Source organism: Lupinus angustifolius, chromosome LG10 (genome assembly GCF_001865875.1).
Source record: "Lupinus angustifolius cultivar Tanjil chromosome LG10, LupAngTanjil_v1.0, whole genome shotgun sequence".
NCBI lineage: Eukaryota > Viridiplantae > Streptophyta > Magnoliopsida > Fabales > Fabaceae > Lupinus > Lupinus angustifolius.
In genome coordinates this window covers 12,743,739-12,758,752 of record NC_032018.1, presented here as the reverse complement: position 1 = coordinate 12,758,752, position 15,014 = coordinate 12,743,739, and the positions used below count along the sequence as shown (strand labels likewise).

At 33.6% G+C, this 15,014-nt stretch overlaps 2 protein-coding genes across 2 annotated transcripts; both read left to right on the top strand.

Moving 5' to 3' along the window:
* On the top strand, positions 7,508–9,370 carry LOC109358760 (putative methyltransferase DDB_G0268948). The gene is made up of 3 exons (XM_019603191.1): positions 7,508–7,529; positions 7,618–7,812; positions 8,612–9,370. Exons 2-3 carry the CDS (start codon positions 7,663–7,665, stop codon positions 9,245–9,247), a joined length of 786 nt encoding a protein of 261 aa, XP_019458736.1. The 5' UTR covers positions 7,508–7,529; positions 7,618–7,662; the 3' UTR covers positions 9,248–9,370.
* Positions 10,196–13,993, top strand: LOC109358761 (mitochondrial fission 1 protein A-like). Its single transcript, XM_019603192.1, has 5 exons — positions 10,196–10,339; positions 11,255–11,393; positions 12,851–12,972; positions 13,602–13,665; positions 13,748–13,993. Exons 1-5 carry the CDS (start codon positions 10,247–10,249, stop codon positions 13,831–13,833), a joined length of 504 nt encoding a protein of 167 aa, XP_019458737.1. The 5' UTR covers positions 10,196–10,246; the 3' UTR covers positions 13,834–13,993.

Genomic DNA, 15,014 nt, shown 5'->3' with positions numbered 1-15,014 from the left:
CCTCTCTCTTTTCTCTAACTCTACCTTCTAAACAATGCTAAATGTATTTTTTTCAGCCTTCAACTCTTGTTCAGATGAAAGTAACCTTCAATTTTAAATTGTCAAACTTTTCTATTAGATAAAGTGAAAAGTAATTTGCGGAAAATATCAATAACCAAATAAGTTTGATAATCAAAATATCATAATTTTTTTGAAGGAGAATATCTCCACATAATATTTAGGGACGAAAAAGTGCATTTAAACTTAATGAATGTCTCCTAGAATATCCAAATCCTCTCAATTGTTAGTAAAATAAAACATTAACATTATCATCTTTAGACATTTGACTAAATACTAAGCCAATAAGTCAAAACTAATACTAGGCATAATTTGGACATAAAAATGATTATTTTTTCAAAGAGTATATGGAATAGCATCCTATATCTATTCTTATACTCTTGAATTTGCGACTCAACATTGAGAGAGAAAAGAGAAAGAAGAGAAGGAAAATCTATTTGTATATTTCATCAAGAATTAGTATATTACAAAGAGAAGAAAGAATGCTTAAATACAATAAACATAACTTTCCTAAAATAACTAACTGACGCTAAACAGAAAATGGAAACTAACTAAAAAAGGCTATTGGGCCTGAAGGAAAGAGCCCAATACTAAAACCAGAAAAACAATAAAGCTAGGCACACCAAAAACACTTTAGGGAACCCGATGGAGAATAAGAAGGAGATGAATATGATCTTGATGATGAACATGTAGAAGACTTCAAGATCGTGATATTCTAACACCCCCTCAAGTGGGACGATGCACATCCAAGAGGCCTAACTTGGAAATACATTGATGAAATGACTTGGTTGCAAGAGGCTTAGTAAAAGTATCACCAACTATTCTGAAGTAGAAATATGAAGAAGGTGGACAATACCTTTCTGGATTTTTTCACGAACTACATGGTAATCAATCTCGATATATTTTGTATGTTCATGAAAACAGGATTGTGAGCCAAATAAGTGGCTGATCCATTATCACAGTAAATAGATATTGGTTGTTATATAGGGATTTGCAGATCATCAAACAAGTAGTTTAGTCATTGAATCTCATAGATCAAACTTGCCAAGGCTTTATATTCTGCTTTTGAGGAAGAACGACTCACAATATTTTGTTTCTTGGTTTTCCAAGAAACAATGGAATCTCCTAAGAAAACACAGAATCAAGGGATGGATTTTCGGCTATCTAAGTAGCATACTCAATCAGAATCTGAGAAAACAGTGAGCCTCAGAGTAGATGTAGAGGAGAAGAAAAGGCATTGAACTAGTGAGGATTTGATATAATGCAGAACTTTGGTAGTTGCTTTGTAGTGAATGTCAGTGAGTTTATCCATGTACAAGCTCAATTGTTGGACAAAATAGGAGAAATCAGGTCTTGAGAGAGTGAGATATAATTGTCGACCTACCAATCTTCTGTAGAAGAATGGATCTGCAAGAGGTTGTCCTTGTTGGAGTTGCTACTTGGTTGAAGGGTCAAAAGGAGTTTTGACTAGTTTAGATGCAAGATAGCCTGAATCTTCAAGAAGGGATATGGTATACTTCATGTGGTTTAGATGAATTCCCTTGGTTGATCGAGCTAGTTCAAGACCTAAAAAGTATCTTAGGGGTCCTAGGTCTTTTATTTTGAATAATTTGTGTAGAATTGCCTTGACATGGTTGATAACTTGGATATTGTCCCATGCAAGAACTAAATCATCTACATATACTAATATAATAGTGAAGGAAGTAGGAGTAAGTTTATATAAATAAAGCTTGGTCATCTTGTGAATGTGAAAAGTCAAGAGAAATAAGAGTAGAGGAAAAAATTGTATGTCATTTCTTACTTGCCTGTTTTAGGCCATAGAGGGATTTGTGCAACTTAAAAACCAATTTGGAGTTGGAAGAGAGAAGATCAGAAGAATTGTCATATATACCTCTTCATGTAAGTCTCCATGCAAGAAGGCATTATTTATATTACATTATTCAAGAAACCAGGATTTTGCTGCAGCAACGGCTAACATAATCCTTATAGTAGTTATCTTAACCACAGAGAAAAAGTTTCAAAGAAATCAACTCCTTCTAGTTGCTTGTATCCTTTTACCACTAACTTGGCTTTATATCTTTCTAGAGTACAATCGGCATGGTATTTTACCTTATAAATCCATTTGCAGCCAATTGGGTATTTATCTTCAGGAAGGGGGACAAGAGACCATGTGCTATTTAGTCTAAAGCTTGTAGCTCTTTGTTCATGGCTTCTTGTCAACATGGAATTTGGGATGCTTGCTTGTAACTAGATGGCTCGATAGAGGTAAGGTAGTGACAACTAAGCAGAAACGTTTATAAGATGTAGAACAATTATCATAAGTGAGGATAGAGGATAAGAGGTACTTGTTACCCGATGATGAATTGGTAAGACTAGGAGAGGTGGCAGCAAGGTTACAATGATAATCTTTGAAATGAGAGGGCGGTTTCCTAGTTCTTGAGGGGTGTCTATTGTGGACATGAAGAGTAGTTGGTTAGGATATAGATGAGTTAGGAGGATTGGTGGATTGTATGTCATGTGAAGGGGGCATAGGTGAAGATGCAGGTAAGGAGGTAGGAGAATTGATGGGCTTTATGTGATGTGAAGGGGAGGTTGGAGGGTTGAGGTAGGATTCTGGTTGTAAAGGATTGACAAGGGGAATTGTAGAGTTTAAAGATTCTGTAGGTGGCCTAATGTAAGATGAATGAAAAAAGAAAGATGTTTCATAGAATATGACATTTCTTGAAACAAAAATCTCAATGTATTGTAAGTCATAAAGTATGAACCCATTTGTTCCATCTTTGAAACAAACGAAGGCAGCTTTCCTAGCTCTAGATTGAAATTTGGTTCTCCCTAAAGGGCTTGTGGTGGCAAAGGCTAAGCAACCAAAGATTTTGAGGTGATCAAGGGAAGGCAACTTATTAAAAATCATTGGATAAGGACTATTATTTTTAAGGAATGGTGTGGGCAGTCTGTTTATTAAATAGACAGAATGCATGATAACAAAATTCCAAAGAGATGATGACAAATTTGATTGAAAATGGAGAGCTCTTGACACATTTAGAATATGTTGGTGGTTCCTTTCAACAATATCATTTTGTTGTGGGGTTTCCACACAACTTCTTTGGTGAAGAATTCCTTTTGAATGAAGGAAGTCATGCATGAGGAACTCTACTCCATTGTCACTCCTTATGCACTTTAACTTGGTACTGAGTTTAGTTTCTATATATGATAGAAAATTAATTATGTTTTGTCTAGTTTCAGCCTTAGTTTTCATGAAAATAACCCAAGTAAAGCGACTATAATCATCAACTAAAGTTAGGAAATATTTGTCACCATAAACACATGGAGTAAAATATGGACCCCATATATCAGCATGCAGTAAATCAAAAAATTTGGAAGAACAAGTTATACTAATAGGGAAAGACAATTTCTTATGTCTAACAAAGTGACAAACATCACATGGCAAAATCTTAGCATGTTGTTTGGGCATAAAAGGAAAATAAACAACTAGAATATGTAAAATAGGTTGTGGAACATGTCCAAGGCGCATGTGCCATAGTGTATTACTACAAGTATGAATATTAAAACTTTGGAAATTGAAACTATATGAGGCATATCCAATTGGTTTATCTAGATTAATCACAAATAACCATTGCCTTGTCCTAGTTGAACCAATCATCTGCTCTAAATTGTTCTACAAGATAATACAAGAATGTTGAGAAAAGATCAAGTGACATTGTGAATCATGCATTAATTTGTTAGCATATACTAAATGGACATGAAACTTAGGTACAATTAACAAATTAGTTAACAACAGAGTATGACTAAGCCTAACAGATCCTGCAATGGAAGTGGAGACTTTATTTCCATTTGGAAGATTGATAAGCATTAGAGAAATAATTTGTTGGTTGGAAAAATTCTTTGAATCAAAAGTAATGTGGTTAGTAGCACTAGTATCTAAAAGCCATTGTAAAGACAAATTACGTGAATAAGATGAAGGTAAGGTAGTGTTGACAACAGAGTTAGCAGCATGAGTGGAAGCATTCTTGAACTAGTCCCTGAATTGTTTCGTTGTGAAAGTTTGGTCATTGTATTGATTTTCATCTGAGTCTTGAGAGTCTGCTTTTGCATCAGGCATAAAGGTTGTGTCCATATTATCAAGAGCAAATCATGTAGTGTTGTTGGCCATTCTGTTAGGTCTTGAGGACTGGTATCCTAGAGGATACCCATGTTTGAGGAAATAAGTATCAACAATATGGTTGGTCCTTTCATAAAAGGTGCAAAACTTATTTCCTTGGCCTCTACCAGCCCTATTGAATCTGCCTTTTCATACTGTGAAGAAGATCTTTGCTCTTGACCTTGACACGGTTTTGATGAAGACACCAACATCACCAAAAAGAAGAAAAGGAAAAATATTTATGAAGACAAAGAAGATTAAAGCTTCAAGATAATTAGATTAAGTCTCTATAGGTACTTCTATCCTAAAACTCTTGAATATACAAAGTAGTAATGCTCAAACTATTTTTAAAGAAAGTTGAAACACTTTAAAATACTTAAAACAATTTTCAAAAATAGTGTGTAATGGGTTACTTCATCTAAGTAACAGGTTACGTGTGTGAGAAAAGAATTATCCAACTTAAAACTGTTCAGAGTAATCCATTATTTGAGTAACAGATTACCAGCTTTGAAAAGTTGAGTAGCCGATTATCCAGATTGTTGTAATTGATTACTCTAATTTAATTTTAAATGAACAGTGGACAGAGAGTTTGGGTAATTGATTACCCACTGTCAGTAATCGATTACTGAGAGTTGTTGCATCAGATTTCAGATTTCAAAATGAAATGTTCTCACTCCAAACGAAATCTCTTCACTTCAAACAACTCCTACACTTTCAGAAAGGAACCATGGGTGTTTGGAAATTCTATATAAAGGCTTTAACTCTCACAACATAAACACACAACAATATACAACAACACACAACTCTTATACAATTTCCAAAAGCTCTTAAACTTATTCTGAAATTATTTCTCTACACTTTTTGCAACTAGTCCTTAACTTTCAAAGTGTTTTTCTGAAGTTGCTTAGAAGTGTTTCAAAGTTTTCCAAAGAGCATTATTACTTGGTTTACATAAAGAGTTGATTGGATTGCAAGTTATACTACTTTCATACTTGTAAAGACAATATGCCATTGTTTTACATTCTTCAATATTGTTGCATAATACTTTCTTTCGCAGGGTGTGAAAAGAAAGGGGATTAGAATCACTTGGAAAGGTGTTTTCCAAGAGTGAATAAGGATTAGGGAGTGTGTAAGGTACATAGAAATCTCGGGGTGAGATATTGTAATTACAACTCATAATTCTTAGTGAAGAAATCTCTTGTGCTGCAAGAGTACTAGCCGTAGCCTTCAGTGGAATAGAAGGTGAAGCAGAAAAAGTGACCATAATTTTTAAGTCAACTAATTCACCCCCTCTTAGTTGCAACCTCGTTCTTACACATACTCGGGGACTACCTCTTCTACTAAAGCCAAAAAAATAGGATTTCCATTTATGCTTCTGTATTGGTTGGTCTGTTGGCTATTAACAAATATATTTTTTTTGTTCTAGTTCAGGATTTGAGGGATGTTCAAATTGCATTTCTTGTTGTATGACCATAGAGAAAACCTTACTTATTTATGGAAATGGTTCTAAGAGCATAATATGTGATCTCACTTGAGCATATTGCTCATTCAACCCTTTTAGAAACCTAATAACGTGATCTTGCTCTCTATAAATAGTACATTTACATGTTCCAATCGGTCTGAAAGTTTCAATTTACTTCCAGATGGTTTGTAATTGAGTGTAGAAATCAAAGACGTTGAGATTACCTTGGTGTTGCCTATAAAATTCTTCTTGTAGTTCTACTACTCGAAATATGTCCCCTTGAGAAAGTCTTTCTCGCAAATCTTTCCAAACTTGGGCAGCAGAATCCATCCAAAGGATAGACTTGACAATGAATTTTTGGATAGAGTGTTGAAGCTATGATAGCACCATGGTGTTGTACCTTATCCATGGTCTATACAGAATATCATCAATTGGTGGTTTTGGGAGACTTCCATCTATAAACTGAATCTTGTTCTTAGATTCTATGGCAAGATTCATTCCTCGTGACCATGAGTGATAGTTCTTGCCATTAAGCAATGGGCTAACAAAGACCAATGTTGAGTTTTCACTTGAATGTAGAACGAAAGGATTCGTGAGATTGGTGTTGTAATCGCTTTAATCGCTCTGACTCATGATGAGTTGAGACATGGTAAATGCAATTTCTGTGAGAAGAAGGAAGTGAGTTCCAGAAAAATAACCTTTGATGGTTTGAGAAGAAAGTCGAGAACAAAGAAAGAGAAATAAAATGGCAGAGACGAATCAGAACAAAATTTGTTATAATATCATCTTAAATATGCGACTCAACATTGAGAGAGAAGAGAGAAATTAAAGAAGGAAAATCTATTTATGTATTTCATCAAGAATTAGTATATTACAAAGAGAAGAAAAAAGACTTAAATACATTAACCATAACTTTCCTAGAATAACTAACTGACTCTAAATAGAAAACTGAAACTAACTAAAAAGAGGCTATTGGGCCTGAAGGAAAGAGCCCAAGACTAAAACTAGAAAAACAATAAAGTTAGGCACACCAAAAACACTCCAGGGAACTCGATGGAGAATAAGAACGAGATGAATAGGAGCTTGATGATGAACATGTAGAAGACTTCAAGATCGTGATCTTCTAACACATACCATTCAAAAATACTCTAGCACTCTAATGAGTGATCCTCAAACCAGTTCAACCCAAAAATAACTCAATTACACCATTGCTCTAGAATAATTGACTTTTTAACTTACCTACCTTTTCAATCTTCATCTAATTTTTCACCTTATAGTATATTCATGTTCAGTGTATTATATTTGATACAATTTTAAAACCATCGGTCCGTTTCATTCATTCATTCATTAATGTGTTCATCATTTGCATATAGAAAAAATATGATAAAGTTGAGATATAGAATTACAAATGTTCAATTACCTAATTTTCTATTATTCATGTTTTATGTAAAACATTTATAACATAAAAAAGTTGATATCATTTCTTTCTTAAAAGAATATCAATTATATTCTACCAATTTTTATACTATTACCATATCATCCACATTCATCATTATTGACTTTTCAAAAAAGTAATCTAAATGAAGGATAAATAATATTATAACTATATATAAATTTTTATACAAGTCGATAGATATTATACTCTATGAATGTGACTGTTGATTTCCATTCATATGAATTACCTTTTGAACTCAATTCAAAATCCTTCTCCAATTTGATTGGGTCAGTATGGGACCCCATATCTACCGTATTGCAACTTGCCATGCAAGGAAGACCCACAAGAGTCTCTATTAACTTTATGTTGAAGAATCCAAATTTGTATTGTATTTGACTATTGGTCGAGGATAGAGTGTATGAATCGAATAATATCATGGTGCATGTTACTAGCAACTTATAAATAACCCATTCTGAACTTATATATATGTACATATTTTAACAGGAAATTGGAGATCATATTAAGTAAAAACTTGAGGAAGAGAGAGAGATGGCAAAGCATTTTGTAAAGCAAGCAAAGCAATATGCAGATACAAGACCAAGTTATCCTCCACAGCTTTTCCAATTTATTGCTTCCAAGACTCCTTCTCACCATCTTGCTTGGGACGTGGGCACTGGAAGCGGTCAGGCCGCCAAATCTGTAGGTTTTCCCCCTCTTTTATCTCCATCATATTATGTCTTCAGTCTTCCCCTTATTTTTATTCTTTCCATGTAAACTAAGTTTGAAAAGTTTGTGTGTCTCCATGGAAACCACAATTTGAACATTTTTTCTCCTCCAATTATTCATAACATCAAAGTTTTGATCATAGTTATATCGTTCTCTTATTTATCAAACATATTATGTATCGAATTCACTATACCATATTGTATCAAATTTGTCATTAAAAAAGTCTTATTATAATAATATTCGTTTCAGCATACAACAATCTCACTCTCTATATCTTAATTACATATATTTTAATTTCATGACAAATACTGGAAAGTTTTGTTTTTGATATGACCTATACTTTTGTTCTAGAAAGGCAATGCTAATATAATCTTTTGAACATTGACTTAACTTAGTTAATTATTTATTGGAAGTAATATCAAAATCATGATCCTGCAAAAATGTAGAACTAAATTGAAGATATTTTATTTTTAACATTTGAGGGACTAGAATAATATGGATTTCCCAGGAGTGACTAAATTGTTAACACCTTTTATTATTATATATCGAAAAAGGTTGTGCACTAAAGTGAAAAAGTTTCTTATATTTGCATCTCCTTAATCTCATTTATAAATATTATTGACTTCTAAGAAAAAGTCTTATATGTGAGATAATATGTTGATGGTGTTAAACAACTTCAAATATTATTATGCACCCATTGAACTCTAATATATGTTATTGTACAACAATTATCCCAAACTCCTTTGGTTCTAATGAAAAGTAATTTCTTCAGATAGCTGCAATATACAAGAATGTGATAGCCACAGATGCTAGTGAAAAACAACTTGAATTTGCAGCCAAGCTCCCTAATGTGACATACCAGCACACCCCTTCAACAATGTCCATGACCGAGCTAGAACAAAAGGTTGCACCTCAAGGAACCATAGACCTTGTGACCATTGCCCAAGCCCTCCACTGGTTTGACCACCCAACCTTCTACAAACAAGTCAAATGGGTTCTCAAGAAACCTCATGGAGTCATTGCTGCTTGGTGTTACAATGTGCCAAGACTTAGTTATGAAGTGGACAAGGTGTTTGATAAGTTCTATAAGAATGATTCAGGTCCTTATTGGGACCCAGCTCGTAAATTGGTTGATGATAATTATAGGAACATTGATTTTCCATTTCAACCTGTGGATGGAGTTGATCACACAGGACCATTTGAGTTTGTTTCAGAGGTTGTGATGGATTTGGAACATTACTTGGGTTACATAAGATCATGGTCAGCATATCAGACAGCAAAGGAGAAAGGAGTGGAGCTTCTTGGGGAGGAACTTGTTGGGAAATTTAAGGTTGCTTGGGGTGAAAATGAACCAAAGGTTGCTAAGTTTCCACTTTATTTGAGAATTGGAAGAGTAGGGGATGCATAATAGTTCTTGTCCCAAGCATGCAACATATTTTCTCCATTGATTAAATAATTTAGCTACTATATGATATGCTATTTTGAATAATTGGGTGGGTGAAGTAAAAAGAATGAAGTCTAGAGGTGAAAACTACTCGTAATGTTTCTTAAACAAGTTTAGCATCCTCTGCTTATGTTCTGATGTAATGTTGGTTATTGATAATGTGGTATTAACAATTTTTGTTGTTTTATGACTTTTATCCATTGTAGTGTAGCAATCAAATTTTGCTCACTTTTGTTGTATCTCTTTAATCTTTAATCAAAAATTTGGTTTTGGTTTTGATATACTTCTACCTAGACTTTCATAAGATATTAAGGAGGAGGAAAATACTTAGAATCTTTCTAGGAATTTAACCAGAGCACACAAATGAATAAGGATATGTCTATTTTCATAAATTATAAAAGATTAAAAGTGAAATCTATATGTTTTTTAAAAGGGAAGGGTGTAATCTAATTATTGTACATGAGTGATGAATACTTTACTCTGATTTTAATATCAAAATTTATATTATTTGCCTATATTTTTTTGGAAGGTTGAAAAATGAATTTTGATGAGAAAACATATTTCATCATATCTTAGAATGAAAAATATAAAAATTGACTTTTTAATTCATAATCTCGTACCAATATGCATACACTAAAAAATTATTTTAATATTGTTTATTTTTTATAAACTTACATGAAGCCAAATATCTTGCGAGTCTTCTCACACAAACAAAGAAGAGTATAAATGGTAAAAGAATGAGTAATAAATAAAATATATAGGTGAAAAACAAAATTACAAATGTTTATTAGATTCTTAAACCATAAATACATGAAAAATAAAATAAAATATGAAAAGGAGGAGTAACTAATTTAAAAATAATAATTAACTTTATTAAAAATGACTCCAAAATCCCAAACCTATAAATAAGATGTAACTTGTTAAGTCATAAACACTGAGAGTGTGTTCTTCACCTAATTCCAAATGGACGCTAAGATCGGAAGCTTCTTCGAATCCATCGGAAACTTCTTCAGCGGCGGCGACCAGATCCCTTGGTGCGACCGTGATGTTATCGCTGTAAGTCCCCTTCATTTTCCTCTTTTGTTTCTTCCATTAATCTCAATTCCATTTTTTCCTTCTGATTCTTTGGTTTTCTATATTTTAAAACCCTAGTTTTTCGCTCAGAAAAAATGAAACATTGGGGTCATATTTTCTATTGATTCGTGATAGGGAATTCTAATGAAAGCATTGATCAAGTAATTTGAGTCCATTTCTATTGAATCATGGGATGCGTTAAATTGATATTATAATGTTAAGATAAACTCAATTCATTGTGATTTTTTATATGTGACGAAGCACCATTTAATTTCGTAGGATGGACATATTCAATTTTAGATTATGGTTTGAATGGTAAATTATATGATGTCATGTATAGGGCTCATCAAGAGAATGAGTTTATATTAATTTTACCCAAGTTCGTATGTTAGTAGTTTGGCAACCATTTTTTGTGGGGAAATTACATTCAGTTGTGAGATTTAGCTCTAATTATACTAGGTTTTCCTCTTGTTTCAAAAGCTATGCTCATCTATACTAGGAGAGTCAGAGTAATTTTGAGTTGAGGTAAGTGCGATGATAAGTGAGTTGTCATGGGAGATTATTGTAGCTTTTGGAACAAGAGGGTGCGAAGAGGTCAGTGTAATTTCATTTTTTTTTTTTTTGAGTTTTTGCTAATTGCATTTAGGGAACCATTGTTTAACCACATAGAAGGGGGAAATTGCCAGTTGAGAGGAAGTAGTGAAGAAAATTCGATTTATTATCTGGGTGATGACTTATTACAGTAATGGATGCTTTGGTGATTGAAAAAATGCACTGTATGAATGCTTACCATATGTTGGGTATTGTTTTTGCTGTGATTTACTGGCTTGCATTAGGTGTGATTTACTGCTATTTGCTTTCATGCCTTCAGTCTAAACTATTTTGCATGTATTCAAGGGCTGTGAGAGAGAAGTTGCTGAGGCTTCTAATGGTGACTCTGAGGAGCGGAAGAATGAGAGCATAATGAGGTTGTCATGGGCACTTGTTCATTCAAGGAAGAAGGAAGATGTTCAGCGCGGGATAGCCATGCTTGAGAGTAATAAAACCTAAAACATTTTTTCAGTGCTTTGGATTACTTTTTCAATTTACTTATGTTTTTATTTATTTATATTGCACTGTGGTCTGCTTTGAAGTTCGAACAAAGAGTTGTTTTATGTAGTGTTAATATTTATGTTTCCACCTTGTGGCCATAGCCTTTTATGAACACTTTAGAAGAAATCATTAGATATCCGTTTCTTCAAAAATGAATTGTATGTTTTCATTTTCGATTCTGATGATTTTATATATGTATAGTGTGGGTCCAGTTAGAAGGGCTTAAAAGACATTGTATTACTTTTATGTTTTTTATTCATCCAAATGCCCTACCTAACCCAGCCTTGCTGTTTCTTGACATTATTAATGTATTAGCCTTAATCATTTTCATCCTCTCACATGCATATGCAGATATGCCCGCCAAGTAGGATTTCTCAGTTGATCTATGAAGCACGGATACGGATATGTGTGTCAAATACGATACATATTCGATACGTCAAGACACATTTTTTTTGAATATAGGATACGATACATTCAAGGATACGTGTATAAAATAGTAAAAAATACATAAAATATGATAAAATTATAAGTGTAAATCAAAATATCTAAAGTGGAAAATATATGGAAATTGTAATTCATTGTCCTCCAAAATTCCAAGTACCAAAACTAGAAAATATAGTAGAATAATTCATAAAATTGATAAAACGTATCATCTTATCCTATTTTTTGTTGAAAATGTATCATATACGTATCTCCATCTTTATTTTTTTTATTCTCTTGGATACTCTAGGGATACGTATCCTTCACGAATCCGAGCGTATCCGTGTCGGATACATGTCCGACACCGACGCGTGAGGGTGTTCAACATATCCGTGCTTCAGAGCTACTGATTATGACAAAACTAATGTAATGATTTTCAGAGCATAAAACAACCCATGTGCATTATGAGTTAGATTGTTTTTCCTGCCTGAATGAAGAGTTGGAATTTTTCCAAATGAATAGCATATGCCAGGCAACTATGAATGGGCCTTCAGAGTCTCTCTAAATTTGCCATGGTGTAGTTCTGGGTTTCTGTGATTATCATGCAAATTTCATTGCAAGATGATGATTTAAACTGCCATTTGCTAGGCATCTCCCAATTTTCCTTCAGCTACTCCAATTTGCTCCAAATAATTACCACCAAACATATTATTATTTCATGGTCTAATTGCCTTGAGCAACGGAAATCAGATTCATTCTATGAAAGGGATGCATATTTTAGCATTTTAGACGTTCTTCGAAAGGAAAAATGGATAGCCTGAGTTGCTTATGCTGCTGATAAAGGCAACTGCACCAGGACTAAAGACCTAGTATTTCTTGCTATTGTTTTTGTTATATGGCCCTAACAAGATGTTTGGTATTGAAGTATTTTGACCTTTATATGCATAGCTAACCCTGTACATCCTTTATTGTGATTTGCAGCTTCTTTGGGCAATGACAAAAGTCCTTTGCATCAAAGAGAGAAAATTTATCTTCTGGCCGTTGGATATTACAGGAGTGATGATTATGGCAGGAGTCGGGATCTCGTGGGACAATGTTTGGAGGTTTGTCCTTTTCACTTACAGATAGATAGGATCTAGATACTCTACTTTTCCTGCTTTTCCCATTTCCAGTTCATCAATTCGAATGATGCCTTATGTTTGTTGGCTGGTTCTTTTGCCCTAAAGCTTTACATATGGATTTTGGTTTGTGTTGGTTTGCTTGGAGCCTAGAAATATTAAGACCCTTTTATCCTAAGAAACTATCCATTTTTCACTTATGGATAGGATTATTTTGTTCTTTTTAACTACTAGCTAATTTCTTTTTCATTTTTTTGATACTTAATCTATCTATAATTTGCGTTTGTCATACACTATGTATGTCAATTATGATGATATGGATGTTGTTATCATCTTAGAAGGGTTTTTTATTTCAAATTAATAGAATTATGTGAGTCCAATGGTGATCAGTGGATTTAATTTGGATCCACTCTTAACTGTTAGTAAAAATCATAGTTGTGACACTTCCCTAAATATTGATAGCTTGAAGAGTTTTGTGCTAACAATGAGTAAAATTAAATTATAGCATGACCACATTAATTATTTAAACTTGATCACTATCCCCTTTTTAGGACACTAGATTTACATCCATGTTTCCTTTTGTCTCCATTTTTTGGGACCTTTTATTCATGTAGATTGCACCTGATTGGAGGCAAGCACAGTCCCTCAAGAAAATAGTCGAAGATCGAATTGCTAAAGGTAATATCTGGCTTGTTTTTAAGCTTTTACCATATCATAGCATTAACTAAAGGAATTGCAAATGTCATATCTTTCTATGCAGATGGTGTTATAGGAATCGGCATCACTGCAACAGGTGTGGCACTCTTAGTTGGTGGCATTGCTGCTGCTTTAGCTCGGAAGAATTGAGTCATAGCAACATGCTTGCTTTTTTATCTTGTCCTCTTGTTTATTTTGTTTTCTTCTTGAAACTTGTTAGGGTCAATGGGAAATAAACCTCTGTTGACAAATACGGCTTTTGACTTCTGCATTTGTTAAAAGGAGCATTTTTACTGAACAGCTGGTTTCAGATTTCCATTGTGCCAATCATTTTATTGTGTAAAACTTTGGGTCACTCAAACTTTTGCATGTCATTAGAGACATGCATCTTTTGTCAAAATTTAATAACCCGGGTTACTTTAATGGTAAAGACAATTTTATGGTTGTCATTGAACACCTATAATTTCTTATAGTTCTTATTTTCTTACGCACAATCAAATAAAAAGAATAATAGAATCATAAATATAATTATAAATAGTTCGACCTAACTTGGTGCATCAAAATAAATAACATAAGCAAAACTCACTACATCAACTAAGGGATTGTAGGTCCTATCTGCAAGATATGCCAAAGTCATTCTGGAATCAATGATGGTTCCACTCTTGAATGATGTTGCAAAAATAGCAGGATCAGTTTGCAACATGTCACCATTGACAAAAATGCTCTATAAATTTAAATTGTAATGAGACTTTAAATAATTTCATGACAGCAATTAGTCTAAATGTTTCCCATACCAAAGATTCATTCAAATGATTCTAGTAAGTATTATTTTTTTGCAGTAACATGTTTAATTTAACTTAATTCAATTCATGTCAATTATTGAAGGAAACAATGATGAATGCACACCTTTGGTGAAAAAGACAAGACAATAATCATCCCAAGTGACTTATAATTTTATTAATTTGCTTTTTTAGGTCTCTAATGCCGAAGGCAAGAAGGCAAACTGTTCTTTACCAGAACACAAAGATACGGACTATGATGGATCAGATGTTGATGAAGGGGTAGAAGGTAGTCGTCAAGGCGATAGGAGGAAGCAAGAGAGTTGGGCCCGCCGGTGGAGGTACCTAAAAAGGTTCTCCGACGATCAAGTCAGTATATGAACTAGAGAGAGTGAGTAATAATGGCAAATGGCAATAGGAAGAGTAATATTAGAGAGTCAAGGAGTTGAGATTAAGATACTTCCTGTTGGTGGATATCCCTATTTATAGAAGGGAGAGTTGACATTGGGCTCTTGGCTGGTGGTGCAACGTGTGGCCGACCAAAGGTGTTGT